A 21,636-nucleotide genomic window follows, 5' to 3' on the forward strand; every position below is an offset into this window, starting at 1 on the left:
GCCTCAATTTCCATTCTGGACAGTGCCTTCATGCCACTGGCCCTTCCCATCATTCTCCTGGGTGGAACAATGTAGCTATTCTGGCTGCAATTTCAAGGGTGGCCAAAGGCGGCAAACTCTTGCGCCTCTTCAGATAGCCACCAAGCAGCCAATGACCCCCCCCCCCCCGCGCTGCTGTCACACGCCACAGCACACACGCCTTATGCAGAAGACACTGTGTTCTGTGTGGACAGGGGGCAGCACTTCTTGCTCTCCTCTGCTCTTCAGTGTCTCTCAACCTGCCCATCAGGTGTCAGGCAAACATTAACACCCAAGTCAGCCTGATGAAAAGCAGCCCCATCTGCTTGCCAGGAGCCGGTGGCCTAAACAGCTGCGACAGGCCACTGATACCTGCAGCCACGGCTTCTGCTGCCTACGGCTGCTCCCGGCTGCCTTGCTTTGGAGCCCTGCAAGAAGAGCTTTGAGATGCCTGGGCCCCGCAGTCACTGAGTCACAGACCAGGTGCTGCTTTTGCTCTCAAGCCGCCAACCACCACCTGCCACTTGGCCACCCAACCTTCCCAAGTGTGCTGTGGCTGTTTCAGTTGTACCTGCTCACCCAGCAGCCTCTGCTGCTGGCCAGGGGGAAGCCCTCTGGCCTGACAGCAAAAAGAAAGAAAGAAAGCCACGCATCGCTTGGACTCCAAATGCTACGTCTAACCTTTATTTAGACAATGTGCTCAGCTGCAAGAGCCAAGAATTTATGCTTGATCATTATCATCATCATTCAATGTGAATGACACTATACATGAATCCAGTGCAGGAAGCGGTGCGCGCGCCTCTCTTCGGCCACAGGTTTTTCATTGGCTGTTTTTGTTCGGTATTGTTGGTTCCACTGTTTGGTTGCACAGCACTGCCCCTGCTTGGGGACACATTGAATGGAATCGTATATAGTCCATAGTATCTATTTACAGACAATGGTGAAGTCGCCATTAAAAAAAATACACAAGAACTAAGGCTCAATGCATAAACTTGGCTGAAAGCCACTTCTTTTCCCGGGAGGATGCAGACACAGAGTAGCACAAGTCGCCCCCAAGGAGTTCTTCCCACCAAAGTTGGCTCCTTCGCACACATACGCCCCCCTCGCCACCGTGGGAGCCTGGCACTTGAGTCTGCACAGCGTAAGGTGTGCTCAGAAAGGAAAGGCAGGTGTTTGGCTGGTTGCTGTACAATTGGGGAAGTGGTTGCCGGGAAGAATAGATGGGAGTCGGGAACAGGAGCCAGCTGGGGACCTGGAAGTGAGGACGGGCCACGTGGCTGCTCTGCGCACCCTCTCACTCCGCAACTTCTCCGTGCCGTAGTGCCAAGAAGGGACAGTGCGTGGCTGTCCAGACAAAACGGCTGCAAGCGGCCTGCATCTGCAACTGGGGTGGGGGTGGGGGTGGGCAAAGACTCCCCTCTCCTGCCACAAGTTCCTGATGCCTCGTCCTCAGTGATTATTCCCTGCCTGCCTCCTCCTCAGACACTGCTGTTGGAAGAGCCAAGACATGATCCTTGCTGTCAGCCCCCCCCCCCCCAGCCACCACCCACACAAACCCAAGGGGGCATTCACAGCACCAGACTTTGGCTTGTGGGCATCCTGAGCAACTGGCCATTGGTCAAAATGTGTCAGTAACCTACATGCTGGCATGCTTTTGTCCCTCTGTGGCGCACACCCTCAGCTTTCCTGCATTGGGGACAGTAGCCCGCCTGCATCCTGGAACGGGAGGCCGGCAGGACAATAACGCAGCACCTTGTGCAGTTTTGTCCCCCACCAGGGGGTCTCAGCCACCCCAAACCATTAATACTTGAAGGTGCACAGTCCTCACTCAGCCCCCCCCCCCCCACTTCAAGTTCACGAGCACGCTCCCGTTCCTCATTCAGATGACATCTGCTCAAAAAGAGATGGCGGCTGCAGGTGCTGCTTCCAGGCGGCTTTCCCGTCCTCGTGTCTCCGTGGCCTGAGTGTGCGCCTTCAGCTCCAGCTGGAGTTCTGGAGTTCCTCTCGCAGCCAGGTGGGCAAGGGCTGCCCGAACTTGTTCATCAGCTTGGAGAGTTCGATGTTGTGCTCGCGATAGAAGTCTGCCAGGAACATGCGGGACTGCAGCCATGCCAAGAGGAAAGGAAACCTTTAGAGAAGGGTTACGGCCGCCCCTTTCCCAAACACTGCACTGAGATGCCCGGTCGGAAGAGGAACCCCCACTTGCGACTCACCGAGGCATCCATCTCTGGGTATTTCCTCCCTTTGCTCTTCCCCAGGCACTTGGTCTTCCCGCTGTCCAGTCCCTGGCACCAAAAGCCCTTGGCCTCATCAAACCTACCAAGCAGATCTTGCGTTATGCACATTTGTTTACACAGGGACACATTTGCACACAATGTTTATATCCTTCCTTCCTTTGCAGTCCAAGGCAGCAAATTGGAGTTCAGACAAACATTCTGCAGCCTTTTAAGAGGAAGAACAAAGGATAACGGGGGGGTGGGGGGGGGGGAGGAATTGACACAAGAGAGCTTCCGAAGGAACACGACACAGGGGCGACGGCCCCCAGGGTTAAGTCAAACTCTCTCAAGAAGTTTGTTCCGGTGCCAATCTTTCTGCAACGCAAAGGCGCTTTTGTTTTCAAAGTCACATGCTGGCTGTCCAGCAGAACTGATGGGCCTGGGGCGGAGGGCCGCATTGGCTCCCTGCCCTGAATCTGTGTCTCCTGAGCTAGCCAGGAACCAGCATTCTTGTAAATGCATCTGGCAGCTGCTTTAAAGGACAGTTTAAAACAGGGCTTCAAGGAAGGGGCAGAGGCTATAAATAAAAACCGGCTCAGCTTCTTCCTGTGCAGTTTAGGGGTAGAGAGGGCTTTCAACCGTTTGCAGCACTCAAGAGGAAGGGGTCGGAAAGTCCAGAGCCATCCATGTACTGCTTAGGGTAGAACCTGGGCAAGAACAGCCACGCAGCGACCATCTGGGTGCAGTGATCTGTGTCTGGTCAGAGGCCCCTGCCTGCCTGCCTGCCTGCCTGCCTGCCTGCCTGAGAAGATGAGGCAGAGAAGAAGAGCCCAGAAGCAGACCTGAGCAGCAAGGACTGTTGAGGCAGCCAGGTTGTGTTTGGCTCAGCCCTGGAATCAGCACAGCGTAGCGGTTAGAGAGTCTCGGGTTAGAATCCGAGAGGCCTGGATGTGAATCTCCGCTCTGTCATGGTGGCTCATGGAACCAGCCTCCCTCCCAGACTAACCCACCCCACAGGGTTGTGGTGAAGACAAATGCGTGTATGACACCTACTGGGAAGAAAGACAGGAGATAAATGAAGCAAATAATAAACATTGACTGCCTTGAAGCCCTGGTTTCACGACTACAAAGTGAGGACTTTGGTGGTGTGCTTTGCAGGGATAGCGGGAGGCTGACTGTGCAATAGGATTCAGGTTGATAAACGGTAAGTTCTGGCCATATTTCTCTATGTCTGAACTAGAGTGAGAACTTAACCTTCATTGTGAGAACTGGCCCTGCTTGCACTTGGCCAGAGCGTGACCGCTCCCAAGGGCCCACCACCCAGATTTCGTGCTTGGAGTCTCTTCCTAGGTTTGATACATGCAACTCAGAAGACCTGATAAAAACTGACCTCCCAGAAACATTACCCCCCCACCCCCCAGTGGTGGGATTCAAATAATTTAGCAACTGGTTGCATACAAGCACCATTTTAACAGCCAGTTCTGCCGAAGTGGTGCGAACTGGCTGAATCCCACCACTGCCCTCCCCGCCCCCCCATCTATGCGTACATAAACAGAATCCTTACTTGAGTGCCTGGGTGTAATTGAAGAGTGGTGTGACCCCCAGAAACCTTTGGATGTTCTCCATGACAGAGGCGGGGCTGTGCCGGAGTTCCTGCCCATCCACAATCAGAATCTGGAGGGAAGGCAAAGTGTTTTGTTTTTCAAAAAAGGCTTCAGAGTTTGCCGAAGCTCTTCTGAATGCAGCAGCAGCAGCAGCAGGCAGGAGGGATCCAAGAGCTCCGGTTCTGCTTTTTACATGCTGTTTGTTGTTCTGAGCCCTTTCGTTTAGTGGGTAAAATGTAGATATACCCAACATTTACATATAATTAAAGAGATAACGAAGTGATTTGCGGATTGCAGAGTTGGCTACATCGACCACGTAGAGCAGGGTGTCAAACACGTGGCCTGGAGGTCGGATCTGGCCCCTTTGAGGGAGATTATTGGACCTGAAAGGCAGCGGAGTCAACCCCACTCACTTGTGATCAGGAGAGAGTGTGTGTGTCTCACGGGCCCAATAAGCCTTCCCAAGGCAATCTGTGGGCTTATCAGTCCAGGCAGCCCCCCAGGGCCATTCTGGGGCCAACCAAGGCCACGCCTTCCCCCCCAGGCTTGGCCAGACCAAGTCATATTTGTGTCCTATCCGGCCCTCATAACAAATGAGCTCAACGGTTGTGATGCAGAGGATTGTTTTCTATATTTTTGTAGCTGTGAACCACTCCAGTCTGGGAAGCCTGCAGCTGTCCGTTCATTCTGCAGGGCCAAGGTGGCCTCGCCCCCTCCCAGGGCACTTGCTGTGCAGGTGGCAGCTAACACACACACACACACACCCCGCTTCAGGCTTGTCAGTCCAGCTAACAACCTGCATTGTTTATTCAAGGTACGATCTGCTGAAGGTTCTCCTGCCCAACCTGGACAGAAATCAATGGCTGCTTTGCTGTGTGCGGGATCCATTCCCACCCACCCTTGGCTTTGAGGCACCTGCTCCACACACTGGTTGGCAGCTGGGAACAGGGGGGGGGGAGGGGGGAGACTGCCCAAGACCAGACAAGAAAGCACAGGCTGCGTGGTTCCAAGGGCTGCCATACCTGCCCCGAGGGATAATAGGCCAGCCATCGCTCCAGGTGAGTGGAATACAGTCCAGGGCTCAGGCAGCGGCTCCGCAGGTTGTGCACCTCTGGAGGGGCTTGGGACCCCGCGGAAATCACCTGGTAGAAGGTGTAGTTGAGTGCCACAGGGTCGCTGTGAGCACGCTGGTGCTGTGAGCATCAATGGAGGGTAGGGGGAGAGAGAAAGACGGCTGAGAATTAGAATGCCTTCTCCCTGAGAATCTCCACCCCTCAAAGCCCTTTGCTTGGTCCTGCACCCCCCTTGCCTCAGCGTAGCCATGCTGCAGGGCTGACCTGATACCAGGAGTAGGCTCTGTCTGTTGGGTTGATCAAGATGGTGATGATTTTGGCCCGCGGGAGCAGAGCGGCGCTTCGCTTGGGGACCACCTCGGTGTCAAAGTAATTGGCGCTCTTCTCAAACATGAAGTCGGTGCTGGCATTGGAGGGAATGGGGAAGAATTCCATGTACCTGCCAGGAAAATCATGTGGGGCTAAGGCGGGGCTTCCCAGGAGCAAGCAGAGGGCCAATCGCCTTCCCTGGCACAGGGAACCGGAAGGCGGCAAAAAGAGCGGGTGGGCACCTGAGGATTGAGGCCCGCCCAGGGATCTGCCCTCGCAGCTGCTAGCTTTGCCCTGAAAAGGGGGCTCCATAATACCAGTCCGTATGCCAGCAGGGGAGGGCACAGTCATCATGGGCTGACTGGCAGCAGCCTGCAGGAGGGGCCAGAAAGGGTGGTCTTCCCTGATGCCAAGGCTGAGCGGCAGGGCTGGTCTCTAGTGGGGCTGGCATGAAAGTCTGCTTCCCCAGATGGCCCTCTGCCCCCGATCACAGGCATCCATGGGGCACGGCCGTTAGAAACCTTAAAGTGGAACCTCTTTTCTGCAAGAGCAACTCTGAAATGCATGGCACCCAGAAGAAGAAGAGTTTGGATTGATATCCCCCCTTTCTCTCCGGCAGGAGACTCAAAGAGGCTGAGAATCTCCTTGCCCTTCCCCCCTCACAACAAACACCCTGTGAGGTGGGTGGGGCTGAGAGAGCTCCGATAAGCTGGGACTAGCCCAAGGTCATCCAGCTGGCGTGTGTGGGAGTGCACAGGCTAATCTGAATTCCCCAGATAAGCCTCCACAGCTCAGGCGGTAGAGCTGGGAATCAAACCCGGTTCCTCCAGATTAGATACACGAGCTCTTAACCTCCTACGCCACTGCTGCTCCACATGAAAGCCACATGAAGCACCACATGAGAAACAAAGCAGGCTTCTAGGTCATACAAGTCACAAACTGTGCCTTATTGCAGCTCTTTAAAATATCACAGATTAATCCAGGGAATTAATATGCCTGGGCTGCCAATATTATTTCGCTGGTTTAATCTGTGGCATTTGAAAGAGCTGCGGTGGGTGCACAACGTCTGGACCTGCTGGTGATGTAGATGGCCTAGAAGCCAGCTTTGTTTGTAACATGTTTTTAAGGGCACTGCTGGATTAAATATATATTTTAATTCCTCCACCTCCTAGATTTTCAATTCAGCTTTGGCCTGGGTTTGCCCCTTTTGCCCTGCTGTTTGCCAAGCAGCACCACATTGGTGGGAAGAGGGGAGCACGATCCTTCACCGCAAGACAAACCGTGACCCTGCCTTGCATCTTCTGCTCTCAGAGGGTAGCTGTGTCATTCTGCAGTAGCACACGAAGACTTAAGTCCAAGAAACACTTCAGAGAACCACAAGATTTTCGGTATCTCTGACGAAGGCCGCTTTGATTCTTGACATCTTATATTCCGAAAACCTTAAGAGACCGACAACCTTAGAGACGCCACCATCTTCGAATCTGGAAGCGGAAGCCCCACCTGCCATCAATTTGCCACGGGAACTGAGGGTCCCCTTGTGCTTACCAGTCAATCCCTTTGTGATAATTGGGCCCATTAAAAAACTGGATCTCTTCATAGGTGGACGGGCTGGGGAAGTTACTGGTGACGGCCGGGTGCATGGAAAGAAAGAAATGCACGGCTGTTGTGCCTACAAAAGAACACAGAAAGAAAGGTTTATCACGTGCTGGGACTGCAGGCAGCTTGTGAAATGCATTCTGGGAACTGCCTTCGTTCTATAGTGCTCTGCTTAGGCAGGGATAGGTGGCCTGAAGTGAGCAGCAGCAGCTATTCTTGCTGGATCCATAAGAACTGACTTTAAATGCTGGCCGATCCAAGCCACTAGGGGGCGTCAGCAACTCTCACCATTCTCATTTATTTGTTTGTTTGTTTATTTAATTGCATTTCTAGGCCACCCCTCCTTTTCCCCTTTCATTCTCCTTTTTCCCTTTCATTCTCAAGATCACCTTGGCAGGTGTGGAGTTGCGCAATAGATAGCAAGAGGAAATCCAAGAGGATACAGAAATATTTCCTGCTGCTGAGAATTTCGAGTGGTTTCTCCTCTCCTGCCAGTCCCTCTACAGGGGGGCTAAGTCTAGGCTGCAAGGTGCAGATCATACATGCCACTAAAAGGTGCTAACATACGGCCCACGAAGGGAAGCCCCACTTGCATATTAAGAAGACTGCGACATAGGGAGGGGGTGGGCCAGAGGGCCATCCCTGAGGGCCAACCAATCATGAAGCATCACCTGTTTTCTGAGGTCCAACAATAAGAAACTTGGGAAGCCGGTCACAGGTTTTCTCCTTGGACCAGATGTCTTTGTGCCGTTTGTCATCACAGGGGTTCTGCAATGTGGGAGGGAGGGAGGGAGGCAGGGAGGGAGGGAGAGCGCCTGAGACCGAGGGCAGAGTCCTTGACCCCACAGGCCGTGCCAAAAATCATCTGAGTGCCCCCTTTTCAACCATCCGGTCCACAGAATGCACAGAAAGACACACACACCCCACCAGAGCACAGTAAAGCTGGCCTTTGTCCTGGGGTCCCCAGGAAGCCTTTGGCCTTGGACTCGGCAGGCTCGGCAGCAGACTTCTCTACATGTTTTTTAATTACCGGTAATGAGAATTTTTATATCAAAATAAACAGACACACCTATACTTCACCGCACAGTAAAATAATTTTTTTATCAGTTGTATGGACTCAGTGTTTCAGGAAAGGCGCCCAGAGGCGTGTTTGCAAGACGGTTTTACTGAGACTTCTTCAGCAAATGACCGCATTTATTTTTAACTGCCCCTCGGATACATTCTCTGTGATCCAAATGCCCTCAAGCTTGCAGCACCGTGAAGTCGCAGGCAGAGAGCGTCTGACCTCCACGTGCCACCAGGGCCACCAGCACTTCAACCCAAATGAACTCTGGACCGCAAAGCCTAGAGCAGCGGTGGCCCACGATGCTCTGGGCCAGGCCCAAAGATGGCACAAATTACAAAATGGCACAAGGGTGGACAGGCATGCCTGGCTGAGTCACCAGAATGTGAGTAGCGGCTATCTTTAATGTTTAGAATCCTTGGTGGGGGGAGAGATGGAGCATGAAACAAAAGAAGAGGAAGAGGAGTTTGGATTTGTAGCCTGTTTTTCTCAGTCCTTAAGGAGCCTCAAACTTACAGACTCCTTTTCCCTTCCTCTCCTCACAACAGACACTTTGTGAAGTCAGTGGGGTTGAGAGAGTTCCAAAGAACTGTGACTACTAGCCCAAGATCACCCAGCAGGCTTCAAGTAGAAGAGAGGAGAATCGAAGCCAGTCCACTTGCTCTTAACTTCCGTAAGGCTAGGATGACTGCAGGTACTTCCCCCGCTCTGTCTGTGCCCTTGCCCTCAGAAACCCATTTGCTCTTCCTTGCTTCAGAAACCCAATTCAGACACAGTTGTGCCAGGTTGACTGGTCTGCTGTTAGACTGGTGAACTGGCTAGAAGCTCATTAATGTCTTTGGATGCCTGCTTTTTGAATTATTTACTTTTTGACAAGTTGCCTCGGGAAGGTTCCCAAAGAGATGGCATAAGGAGAATGATTGCTTCACACCAAGTCTGTCCTTACAAGACCTTGAGGATCCTGGCTGGATGCTGGTTGACTTGGATGACACAGTTCTGAGGCAAGCAAACCAGCTACCCACCACGGCTGTCCAAGTCGGGGTTCAGCCAGAGAGGGACAGCTGCCTCACACCCTGTTCCCTCCAGAGGGCCTCGAAAATAAACAGGAGTTCGACAAGATTTGGAGCCAGGCTCTTGGGATAGGACAGGGGTTTGGTTCGGGCACAGCCCGCCTCACATCTGGGCTGAATGTAAATGGACAATCTTACCAAAGATGTTGAGCTCCCCCCCCCCCAATCTTTATGCTGCCCCCCTTCAGAGGGTGCCCAGGACTTCCCGGCTGTCCTGCCAACCATGGACCAATGGTGACCTGGCAGGCATTCTGAATTCCCTTTTGGGCAAGATGAGGGTGTCAGCTTCAAGAAGTCTCTAGGCCAGGGGTCTGCAACCTGCGGCTCTCCAGATGTTCATGGACTACAAATCCCATCAGCCAATTGGCCAGGCTGGCAGGGGCTGATGGGGAATTGTGAATCCATGGTTATCTGAACTCCTGAACCAAACTCTAAAACAGGACAACAAAAAGCAGATAGTCCTTCGCTCCAGTTGGCCTTCTCACCTGCCACAGAGGGTTCTTCTCCTGCGAAAATATTTCAAAATACTTTTTGGCCAGCTGAATGGGGGGCAGCGTCTGAAGGCGAAGGTTGGTCCAGCACTGCACGAATTTGACGAGGCTCTCGAAGGTGTAGAGACCCAGGCGGTCGTTCCCATAGTTGGACAAGTGTGTCATGAAGATGCTCATCTGTGAACAAGGAAGAAGAAGAAGAAACCGGGGCATTGGTCAGCAACACCAGGCCGCTGCAGATCGGGCGATCCCACCCGCTTTCTAATCTGCTCGGAAGACGGCTGAGACGGCAGAGGCCCCCATGCATTTCATTCGCCTACGCCCCAGGCTCGACGTCAACAGAGCGCTGCAGGGCCCTCCTGTCGCCACGTTTGTAGCACGCCCCACCAGTCGTGCTTGACCCCACCCACCACGCCTTTGTGCCCTGCCCACCGGGTAGATCAAAGAGGATGGATTTCCCCAACCAAACTGGAAGCCAGGGGCTGAGCTTCAGTACAGCAAGATCTATGTTCCTTTCCACCTAATAACAATCCCTTGGGTAATAGAGGAGAAAAAATGAGTCGGTTGATTCTTTACGCAGGTTCTCTGAAACGTTGGTCCTTTAACTTAGTGCCGTATTCTAGCCATGCAGCTTTGAAAGAGAGCAGTGAGCAGGTGGAGGGGAAACTCAAAGGCCAGAGTGTGGAAATGCCGCACGCCAAATCGCACACGTCTTTTCTGAGGCTGTGCAAGGTTGTTTCACAGGAACAGCCAATGGCGCAGTGAACTCCCCCAAGAGACAGGGGGTGGGCGGGCGGGGAGGACTCTAGACATGAGATGTAACTATATCTTTGCATGGCCGTCATGACTGGAATGTAGCTGGGCCTGGCGCTGTCCATGAGGAGTCCCTGGAAGTTAAAATCACAAGTCCAGAGCAATGGAAAGAACCGTGCTAAGGGCCAAGACTCTTCTGTGCAACTGCCAACATAAGATTCTCAGGGAAAAAGAAAAAAAATACATGAAATCGAACAGTTATAATGATTACATTGCTGTCTTAGGTCTGGATAATGTTTGCCGAAGTGTTCTTGGATGACTTTTAGGAGCTGCTTTGCAGATTCTAAGGCAGCCCCTGCCACATGTTTTGCAAGAATCCTGTGTCTGTGGTTCTGCTTACAGATCAAATACAGCTGTAGCAAAATTTCCCTGTAACACATACAAACACGCCTCCCGTCCGGCTAAAGAACTCAGACCTCCGTATGCAGAAGAAAAACCAAAGGTGGGTGGGTGGTTGGAGAGGAGGTGAGAGTCTGCCTATTAACACTGTACTTCAGAATTACAAGAAGAGATGGGAAAGGCCACGGCTGGGAGACCCAGCTGCTCGAGCTCCTCCCTCCCCCCTCCTCACAAGCACTTGGCACTCTGGCAATGGGCCATTTCAGAAGGAAGGAAGCAAACTTGATAGGAAGGAGAACAACAAGGTGGGGCATCCAAGTTGGATTCCCAAATTTGTTTAGTTTATACCAGGGGTGGCCAAGCTATGGTGTTCCAGATGTTCATGGACCAATTGGCCATGCTGGCAGGAGCTGATGGGAATTGTAGTCCATGAACATCTGGAGCACCATAGCTTGGCCACCCCAGTTTAACACCGACTTCCTCACCAATGGGGACCCAAAGTGGCTTACTTTGTTCACCTCTCCTCTAATTTCCCTCACAGCAACCTTGTAAGGTAGGTCAGAACTAGGACAAGGTTACCCAGTAGGCCTCATTGGCAAGCAGGCATTCGAACCTGGGTCTCCAGATCCTAGCCTGATGCTCTCCCCACTACCAGCACTGTGAGGGGCTACAGTAATGCAAGCAATGAAGCTGTAATCAGGCTGTGATAGAAATAAAATTAAATAAACCTGTACTCCGTGTATATCTTAAACCACAGGTGTCAAACTCATGGCCCTCCAGATGTTATGAACTACAGTACATCATGCTGGCAGGGGATGATGGGAACTGTAGTCCATAACATCTGGAGGGCCATGAGTTTGACACCTATGTCTTAAACAAACTAATCATATATAAATATGAATTTTCCCTTTAAGAAGAAGAGTTGGATTTATATCCCCCCTTTTGCTTATGTAGGGGCTTACAAACTCCTTTCCCTTCCCCCCCCCCCACAACAAACACCCTGTGAGGTAGGTGGGGCTGAGGGAGTTCCGAGAAGCTGTGGCTAGCCCAAGGTCACCCAGCTGGCGTGTGTTGGAGTCCACAAACTAATCTGAATTCCCCAGATAAGCCTCCACAGCTCAGGCGGCAGAGCGGGGAATCAAACCCGGTTCCTCCAGATTACAGTACACCTTCTCTTAACCACTGCGCCACTGCTAAGAATGCATAGACTTCATCACAACTATACAAAAGGTCCATAAATACAATCCTCTAGTGCTGCGTTCAAACACAGGAACTCATTCTGCATAGAGAACTGTTTTACAACAAAAATCCTTGACAGTGTAGTTGAGACACATTCTTTCACACAATAGCTTATTCTGAAATAGATTTTTGTCTATTTTGTGGAGGAATGTGTCTCCACTAGGCTAAAAACTGCGTTGAGAATTTGTCTAAACAAAATGTTTATCCTACTTCTGGAGACAGCAGGCCTCTCGGGTGGGGGTCGGTAAGTTTTTGGTCCTCCAACCATGCCCTCTCCTTCCTAAACTACAAATGAACGGGAGTTCTGTGGCACTGGAAGAGGGCAACAGGAAAGGCAGCATTCAGCACCCTCTAAGTGCGGGCTCAAAAGGCCCCCAAACAGAGGCGTATTGGGTGGAAATGATGCCCAAAGACAACCCCTTCTCCAGGCGACCCCCACGCCCAGGGGCAGGGCTCGGGGGTGGGACCACCCACTGCTGAGCCCTGCCCCTGGCCTCCATGCAGGTTGAGCCCCCCCCCCCCCCGGCCCTCTGTGCAGGCTGGCAGGGTCTGGGGCAGTGGTGGCGAACCTTTGGCACTCCAGATGTTATGGACTACAATTCCCATCAGCCTGATGGGAATTGTAGTCCATAACATCTGGAATGCCAAAGGTTCGCCACCATGGGTCTGAGGAGACCTGCACAGAGGCCGGGCCTGAGGGCCACCCATGCCAAATCCTGCCCCCAGCATCCATGCAGGTCGAGTCTTGTCCCCCTGGCCTCCGTGCACAGAGGCCGGAGGTGGGGCTTGGTGGCGTGCGGTTGGGGTGCACATGGTCATGTGGGGGTGGTGCCCAGCGGACCCCCCCCCACGTGACCAAAAGGTGTGTGCCTGGGGACATGGGTGACGCCAGGTCCCTACAGGCTGTATGCCTCTGCCCCCAAGGGTCAGACAGTTTGGTCCAGGAAAATCCCAGGAAAGGCACGGGATAGCTGTCTTTTCTTGGAACCAAAGCTACAGGCCTCTCTCTCGACAAGCCTGTCTCATGCTGGATAGTCCAAAGATCAAACATCTTGTGTTTATGCTGCAGAGATGAGCACACAGATTCCAATTCCTGGTTGTGTTAGACTACTCATGAGGAGCAGAGGGGGCAAAGCATGTGGTGCAAACTCACTGTGAGGGCCAGGTATCTGACCTCCAGCACTGGGAAGGAAGGGGAATTCTGACAGAGGCCCAGCAGAGCAGCCCATTCCACAAAGAGCAGTTGCAGGACTGGGGAGGAGCCAACAGCACAGAGCCAGGAGAAAACAGGAGGTGCTTCTGTGGTTTGGCATTATGTCCTCGTAAAATGCTCACTGATCAGCATTTAAGGAAATGACCACCTCGGGCAATACAACGGAGGTTCCCATGCAGAACAGCTCCTTGAAAAACAAAACAAAACCCAAAACCCAGAGCGAAGGGAACGGCGATATTATCAAGTGAACCTGAACATGCCGCCCACCTCACTGAAGTTCCAGCACCATCTGGGCATGGGGAGGCAAATCCCTTCTGGTTGTGGGGCAGGCTTCCGCTGGCATAAATGCCCTCTCCGGGGCACTTATGCCAGGGGAGGGGCAAATCTGCTGACATTCAACCATGGCGCCTGGCCTTGTGCTGGCATTTGCACACTGCCCCCTGCTATGTCAGTGTTTCCTGATATGCCAGACCCCTCTTGGCCCCTGGACAGTGGTGGAGCTGCCGGCAGAGATATGCCATGAATGTCTCTATTCTTCCCAATGGGGAAATTGGAGATTTTTCTTTTTAAAAACAATCCAGGCTTCTTGTGCTGTGGGAAAGCCCCGTGGAGCAGGTGGAGCGGTGCTCAAGCGGCAGCGGCACTGTCCCCGTCCGCTTCAGCTCCCGATTGAGCTGTCCGCCCCACCAGTCCAGCCATGCGTTGCCAACAGGGGAAGTCAACAAGCCTTCCACCAAGCTTAAGGCTGTTAAGACTGCCCCCTCCCCCAACCGAGGAGGTTCAGCCTGCCAGCTTTGATGTTGGTTGATGCTGAAGTCTTGCTAGTTGATGCTGAGTCAGTGTGGATGGCCCGTGGCACTTGGTTCAGCACAGGAGGAGGGTTTGGGATCCGGGTCCTCTTCAACAGGCCACAAGTGCTTTGCAGTCAGGTTTCTTGTGTGGATGTGCGCTCGGTTACTGGGAATGATATTTTAGGGGAAAAGGGCCTTTTGGGTGTTGGCCCTGGACGTCAGCCACCTGACACTGTGCTGAGCTACAAAGGAGACCACTGGTTTTTTGCCACTTGAAGGAGAAAGTGACACCCCCTTGAGGATTCTTGAATGGCTTCCTTTACAGATCCAAATGTTGGCAGTATTACTGGTTGAGACACAGTTCTAAATAGCCCGACAGGACATGCATCTAGGTTTCTTTCCAGGAAGAGTTCATTCAGATAACTGTGTGATTTATCTCAATATTTCTTAGAATCAATTATATTTTGGATGAGCTCAAGGCCACAGTTTCACAAATATTTGACCCTGGAGGTAACCTCAAAAATAAAATCTGTTCGCTGTGCGACCATGATCAAAACTTGCAACACAAAATAAAAAAATACTTTTACTAAGAATTTAGCCAAAGCCATAAAAATGACAATAGAAAATAAACATGCAGTTTTAAAAAGTTAATCATGGGCATTAAATGATGTATATTAAGACTATATTACTAAGATAACATACTTATATTTAAAGTTCCATATCAGCTTTGGCATTTTGTTAATTTATATATATATATATTTTTCACACTAGGTAATTTAATCACCTAAAGCTAGGAATGGGGAGGAGGGAAGGGAGACTGAAGACAGGGTAGGGATTTTTTGATGGCTACTTCTTAAAACAGCTTGCTACCTGATGCCATTCATAGCTGGGACATCACACTGAGACATAAAGAAAACAGCCAATAAAAAAGGCAGCCTGCTTTCCCTTGCTTTTAGCTCCTTGCTGAACAATTTACGTTTCCTGACACCAAAGAACAGAAAACTGGGATTTTATTTATTTAGTTAGTGAGATTTGCTGTACTGCCCACCCCCGAAGCGCTCTGGGATCCCACCATGTGGCACTTACAGGGTTCAGGAGAACCGTCAGAAAGAGTTCGCCCCCACGAATGCTCTTGTCAAGCTCTTTGGAGCCGCCAGGATACTCATTGTAGAAGATGGTGTGTGTAAAGAGACCACAGGTTTGCCGAGGTAACACCTGAGTGAGCCAGAGAGAAAGAGAGGAAAGTTGACAGGCTGCAAAAGGAATCATAATATAAAGACAATGTGTGTAACGTAAGTAGCAAGGAACCAAGGGCAAAACTAATAGTATAGTTAAATCAACAGATATTGAAGAAAAATTGATACATTATTTTCCTGGACGTTACTTGGATTTAATATCTGTTGATTTAACTATACTATTAGTTTGTTTTTGTACTGTTATATACTGAATGAATTATATTACACAAAATGTATATATCTCTCTCAGTCTGAGTGTGTGATGCGATTCTTAGGCCACAAAAGGAAATGGGTGCCAATCTCCAGATACCAAATACAGATAGCAAATACCAAATACAATACAGAAGAGACCAGAAGGTCGGGATGAGCCTGACTCCACCATGTATCCACTACCATGACTCTCCTAGTGCCACAGGAATTAGACAATTCTCTTGATTGCCCATGTCTGAAATCCCCCGTTTCTATCTTGGGTGCCGATTTGGGGATTTCACTGGCACAAGATCCTGCTCAGGACAAGGAGAAGGCTGAAGGTGGGGCACAAAAGCAGCCAACTGGGAAATTTCAAGCGGTAGTTTCAGCAACTTCCTCAGCAATATCAGCGTCCACTGGAAAAACCCTGGGGAAGCTGAGTGCTCAAACTGATCATTAGCTGAGCACCAGACACCAGCCCGTCAGCCTATCCCGGTGTCCCGGATCAACCTGTATACAATTTACAGGGCGTCATTCTCTCACCATGATCCGGTTGTGGATGAAGCCTCGGCGGTAGCGGGCCGGCCGAAGGTGAGGATACTCCTCTGTGCTGGTCACCTGGATCCCCCAGACAGTCTTCCATGCCTCATAGAGCTGTGCATGGACAGGATAAACCCCCGAGTGGTGGGGGGCAACTGCATAGCCCAAGTCTGTAGGGATTCCGTGCTCCTGGAGACAGAAAGCAGCTTTTCAGAGCTCAGGTCCCTGCTGGAGGTTTGCAGAAGAAAGGGCAGAACAGAAAATGGCGACCAGCAGCCATTGTAGGGGATACAAATCTAAGCAAAAACGAGGGAGGGAGGGAGGGAGGGAGGGAGGGAGGGAGGGAGGGAGGGAGGAGAAGGAAGGAAGGAAGGAAGGAAGGAAGGAAGGAAGGAAGGAAGGAAGGAAGGAAGGAAGGAAGGAAGGAAGGAAGGAAGGAAGGAAGGAAGGAAGGAAGGAAGGAAGGAAGGAAGGAAGGAAGGAAGGAAGGAAGGAAGGAAGGAAGGAAGGAAGGAAGGAAGGAAGGAAGGAAGGAAGGAAGGAAGGAAGGAAGGATCGGGATTTACAGCACAGCATTTCAGCAAAGCTTAGAAATAACAAGTTGCCCATGAACAGAAAAGAATCACCTCCTGCTGGACAAAATGTACATATGCCGTATTCAAGACTTGTTTTCAATAGTTTGCCTTTTTAATATTGATATATCAATAAATGAATTTTAAATTTTAAATTATATTAAAAATTAAAGCATATATGTGTGATAGAGAACCCTCGAGACATTGCCTTCCCCCAAATGTGCCACCAAACAGAGACTCCATGGCCAGTGCTCCTTGAAGATGCAGGAACCTTGCCGTGTGTGTAACTGGCCCCTGTTGTGGGTTTCCTGGGCTAAGTAGCTGTGGCGTGGTTGTTTTGCTCCCACTGTTCACCTGGATCTGTGGCTGGCATCTTCAGAGGCATTTCATGGCAAGAGGAGCTTTTTTCCATGGCATAGGTGTGAGCGAAATGTGAGGAACAAAAACTACGACACCACCGAATGCTCAGGGAGGCAGGACCAGTTTCTACAATTTCCTGTCTTGTGGGCGGCAGTCACCCCAACTCAGTTTGGCTGCTTCATCTTCCCACTGAAGGTTTGATCCAACTCAGTTCTACTTTACCTGCCATAATCCTGTTATTTATTGCCATCTTTGATGGTTTCCTGAAAAATGCATTTTTTTTTACACTCAGCATATCTACCTGTAAATTCTATTGATCTCTGGAGGTAGGCAGCATCTCAAATTGACTTTGTAAACATGCTGCTTCTCAGCTGAGAGTCTAATGTTCTTTTCCCCCTATTAAAAGCACATCTCTTGGGGGGAACCTCTAGTTGTCAGGCACAAATGCCCCTTTTGCTACTTCCTTTATTTTTTCCCCAGGGGATTTACTGTTTGCATTCATAAGATGATGCCTCAACGGCTCTGGTGTAGTTTTCTCACAGTAATTCAAACCTGGCCAGGAAATAGATTTCTGGCAAACAGTAAATGCTACCTCTTTTGACAGAAACGGTCCCCAGTCTCAGCTTCAAGCTTCTGCAGATTCTGATCTGTCCTGAAAAGTCCGAAATGGCTTCTGCTGAGGAGCCAAGCTTAGATGATGCCAGGCTTCTACGGCTGGAAGTGGAAGCAAAACCAGGAAGTCTCAAATGGTTGCTGCAATCCAGGAAATAGTTCTGGGAATATCTGGCTGAGATCCTGTGAAGCTGGCAGCAGGCTTCACTATCCTGTTGTTTTCGTTATAATTTCAAACTTATCCATTCTTTTCTCTTTCCTGCCACAGACTGTCCCAAGCAGCTTGCTTTCCTTATCTTTACCTGGGAACACCTTGAACTTCTCAGTATCCCTTGAGCTTGACTGGCTGGAATTGAGGCCATTTGCCAGGTAGACTACCCCTTATGCTCTAGTCTGTAATGGTTCAGACCAGGAAACAAACACCATGAGACTCTGATAAGTGCATAATTGGCTCTTGGAGAGAAGGCAGCATGGTATATGGCCTGCTCTCGTCAGATCTTGGAAGCTAAGCGAGTTGTTACAGGGATGGGAGGCCCCAAGGAAGACACTGCAGAGGAAGGCAACAGCCAACTACCTTGATTTTTCACTTGCCTTGAAAGCCCCTTGCTGGGGTCCCTGTAAATCAGTTGTAACTTGATGGTATTTGTGTATGTAACAATGGACTGTTAGGTTTGGTGGCACAAATAATATAGGAACCGATATTCAAAGTGCCCTTCTATCCCTAGTTGAGAGGAACAGAATGGAAAGGCACGACATGTGCATTTTGCAAACAGCTAGAAAGCCTTTACACACAATTTTAACCAGCACAGGACAAGTCGGACCATGTTTGTATTCAACAGAAGCTAGGATCTCTAGATTTATTTATTTTATTATTGAAAACATTTCTATCTCGTCTTTCCACGCAAAATAGGGTGCCCAGGGGGGCAAACATCGATGCATTAAAACATTTCAACATTGAAGTGACATTTAAAATAAGATATATATAAAACAATCCAGTAAGGACCTGTAAACATACGTGAAGCCAAAAGAAGGGGGCCTCTCACAAAACCAAGCGTGGCCGGCAAGTCCCTCTCTTACCAGAGCAAACTGCTTGTTGAGTTTCATCTGCTCGGCCAGGATGGTCACGTTGTGGAAGAGGTGTGGCTGCATGTGGCTCCACATGTGGGGGAACCACCAAAACTCCTTCCTGTGCTTCAGCAGCATGTCCTGACCCTTCTGTCTTCCTCAGGTCGAGGTGCAGCGGGTGGGGGAACCTGGGGATGGAAAGAAGAGGAGGAAGACGCAGAAGAGGAGGAGGAGGAGGGAATGGCCACGGAGGCCACGAGTGGATGGACAACAAATGATGACAGGCAATGGATGAGAAGAGACAGACAGAGGAGAAGAGAAGGAGGAGGAGGAGGAGGAGGAGGAGGAGGAGGAGGAGGAGGAGGAGGAGGAGGAAGGAGGAGGAGGAGGAGGAGGAGGAGGAAGAAGACAAAGAAGAAGAGGAGGAGAAGGAAGGAGGAGGAGAAGGAAGGAGGAGGAAGAAGACAAAGAAGAAGAGGAGGAAGGAGGAGGAGGAGGAGGAGGAGGAGGAGGAGGAGGAAGAAGACAAAAAAGAAGAGGAGGAGAAGGAAGGAGGAGGAGGAGGAGGAGGAGGAGGAAGAAGACAAAGAAGAAGAGGAGGAAGGAGGAGGAGGAGGAGAAGGAAGGAGGAGAAGGAAGGAGGAGGAAGAAAGAAGAAGAGGAGGGAGGAGGAGGAGGAGGAGGAGGAGGAGGAGGAGGTACAGCCGAAGAGACAAAGGGAGGAGAAGGAGGAGGAGGAGGAGGAGGGAGGAGGGAGATAAAGAAAGAGGGAGAGGAAAAGGAGGGAGGAGGAGGAGGAGGAGGAGGAGGAGGAGGAAGACACAGAAGAAGAGGAGGAAGGAGGAGGAGGAGGAGGAGGAGGAGGAGGAGGAGGAGGAGGAAGACACAGAAGAGGAGGAGGAAGGAGGAGGAGGAGAAGGAGGAGGAGGAGGAAGACACAGAAGAGGAGGAGGAGAAGGAAGGAGGAGGAGGAAGAAGACACAGAAGAAGAGGAGGAAGGAGGAGGAGGAGAAGGAGGAGGAGGAGGAGGAGGAGGAGAAGGAGGAGGAGGAAGAAGACACAGAAGAAGAGGAGGAAGGAGGAGGAGGAGAAGGAGGAGGAGGAGGAAGACACAGAAGAGGAGGAGGAGAAGGAAGGAGGAGGAGGAAGACACAGAAGAGGAGGAGGAGAAGGAAGGAGGAGGAGGAAGACACAGAAGAGGAGGAGGAGAAGGAAGGAGGAGGAGGAAGAAGACAAAGAAGAAGAGGAGGAAGGAGGAGGAGGAGAAGGAAGGAGGAGGAGGAAGAAGACACAGAAGAAGAGGAGGAGAAGGAAGGAGGAGGAGGAAGACACAGAAGAGGAGGAGGAGGAGGAAGGAGGAGGAGGAGGAGGAGGAGAAGGAAGGAGGAGGAGGAAGACACAGAAGAGGAGGAGGAGGAGGAAGAAGACAAAGAAGAAGAGGAGGAAGGAGGAGGAGGAGAAGGAGGAGGAGGAGGAAGACACAGAAGAGGAGGAGGAGAAGGAAGGAGGAGGAGGAAGAAGACAAAGAAGAAGAGGAGGAAGGAGGAGGAGGAGAAGGAAGGAGGAGGAGGAAGACACAGAAGAGGAGGAGGAGAAGGAAGGAGGAGGAGGAAGAAGAAAACAGAAGCATTGTCAATTGACCATCCTCATATGTACAAGGGCTCTTCACTGTAACAAAACACACACATAAATATGAAGTTATCCTTCCAGAATGAGCCTTCATTGTATTCTGAATTCACTGAGACAGTCTGAGTGGAGGATGTTCCTTGGGATTTCCAAGAAGTCATGTGGCAGTTTGCTCTTCCTGACGTCTGGAAGACAGCGACTGAAGAGGACTCAGGGAAGGGCAGGGGGACAAAGTACTCACCTGTATGGTAGAATTTCCCAGAGAACCCCAGGTTGAAAGTGAAATTGGGGACTAATGTCCTCAGCTTGTTCTGAGTGTTCAGAAGAGCCTGTGGGGGACAGGGAGAGACACACCAAGTCAATTCATTGGCCCATATTTTTCTGCACTTTCTGTCAATACAGATATGGAAGAGCTCAAACAAATGTTAGAGGAAACACCTTCTTCAGTCTCTGGCCCTGTGGCTGGAAGCCTCACACTGGAAAAAAGCATCAAACAGAACTACATGCACGGAAAACTGTCTTCTCACAATCTCATCATACGCAGTCATACAGTTTGTTGAGACTGTGAGGGGACAGAAACGCTCCCGGCGTGCCAACCGAGAGAATCTCCCGGTTTACTTCAAAGGGAGTCTGTGCTCCTTGCAGGAGCATGGATGAATGTGAGGCAGGCAGGGAAGTTTTTATTGGGCACTTAATCAACAACTGAAAGCATCTCCTAAGACACTTAAAAGAACAAAAGAACAAAACCGGCCGGGTTTTTTATCTAGTGCTGTCCAGTCTCCAATATGAATTTTGTGCACTTTCATTTCTTGTGGGCAGGGGCAGAGAATCCACACAAGCAGCATAGAGCTTAACCCTTCCGTAACAAAAATGCCCTTTGTGGAAGTAAGTAAATGCAAACCCTATGCAATGGTAGCAATGTGCAACCATGTGCCTCCAGATTGGTCCAGCCCCTCGCCCCCAAATCCTTTGGCAAATCGCATCAATGCAGCCGACCATGAGCAGCACGTGTCTCTGTGCACATGTGCCTGTCAGAGTCTACATAGGACGGATGCATAAAAGAGATTACAACTCCCAGTTTCCCAGGAGTAAAGGGCATGGCTGCAACTTCCTCCTCATTTAGTACAGAGGTGGGGTGAGCAAGCCATATTCCATGTACACATTGTTTGGTGAACAGGCTCCAGGAGTGTGCTGGGAAACTACAACACAGAATCCATCAGCACTCAGTAGAGCTGCAAAGGTCTGGAGAACGGGTCCAAGTTCTATCATATTATAACAGCTTGTTATTTGGAAGGCTGGATCTGCGCCACAAGGTCTCCTTTGTTTCTAAACACTGACTTCAGAAGCTTCTCAGGACACTTTTCGAACACAGACTGTGCAAACCAGCCACCATTTCCAGATGTGCAGCAGTTTTCTCTGCCTTTCAGGATGCTGCTTGAAGAAGAGCCGCTGCCAGATTTCCAGCCTGTGCTTATTTGAGGGCTCAAACTGTGTGTCTGTGAGGGAGGGGGAATCCAACTCAACCAGGTGCCCTCGATGTGCAAGAAAAACCATCTTGTACAGGAAGTCAGTCTAGGCAGGGACCCCACCACCACCACGAGG

The 21,636-nt window shown here is 50.8% G+C and overlaps 1 protein-coding gene across 1 annotated transcript in view; it reads right to left on the minus strand.

Annotated features, from left to right (window-relative positions):
• Positions 1–674: 674 nt before the first annotated feature.
• Positions 675–21,636, minus strand: part of NDST2 (N-deacetylase and N-sulfotransferase 2) — a 146,030-nt gene continuing 125,068 nt past the window's right edge. Inside the window, exons 5-16 of the mRNA XM_048503065.1 lie at positions 20,272–20,363; positions 18,421–18,562; positions 15,803–15,988; positions 14,922–15,050; positions 9,435–9,617; positions 7,488–7,584; positions 6,766–6,889; positions 5,176–5,350; positions 4,861–5,031; positions 3,799–3,908; positions 2,232–2,334; positions 675–2,118 (exon numbers count right to left, since the gene is read on the minus strand). Of these exons, the coding sequence (XP_048359022.1) occupies positions 1,993–2,118; positions 2,232–2,334; positions 3,799–3,908; positions 4,861–5,031; positions 5,176–5,350; positions 6,766–6,889; positions 7,488–7,584; positions 9,435–9,617; positions 14,922–15,050; positions 15,803–15,988; positions 18,421–18,562; positions 20,272–20,363 (1,638 nt within the window). The 3' untranslated portion in view covers positions 675–1,992. The remainder of the gene's footprint in view (positions 2,119–2,231; positions 2,335–3,798; positions 3,909–4,860; positions 5,032–5,175; positions 5,351–6,765; positions 6,890–7,487; positions 7,585–9,434; positions 9,618–14,921; positions 15,051–15,802; positions 15,989–18,420; positions 18,563–20,271; positions 20,364–21,636) is intronic.

The sequence above is a fragment of the Sphaerodactylus townsendi genome, linkage group LG07, assembly GCF_021028975.2.
Source record: "Sphaerodactylus townsendi isolate TG3544 linkage group LG07, MPM_Stown_v2.3, whole genome shotgun sequence".
NCBI classification, from domain to species: Eukaryota; Metazoa; Chordata; class Lepidosauria; order Squamata; family Sphaerodactylidae; genus Sphaerodactylus; species Sphaerodactylus townsendi.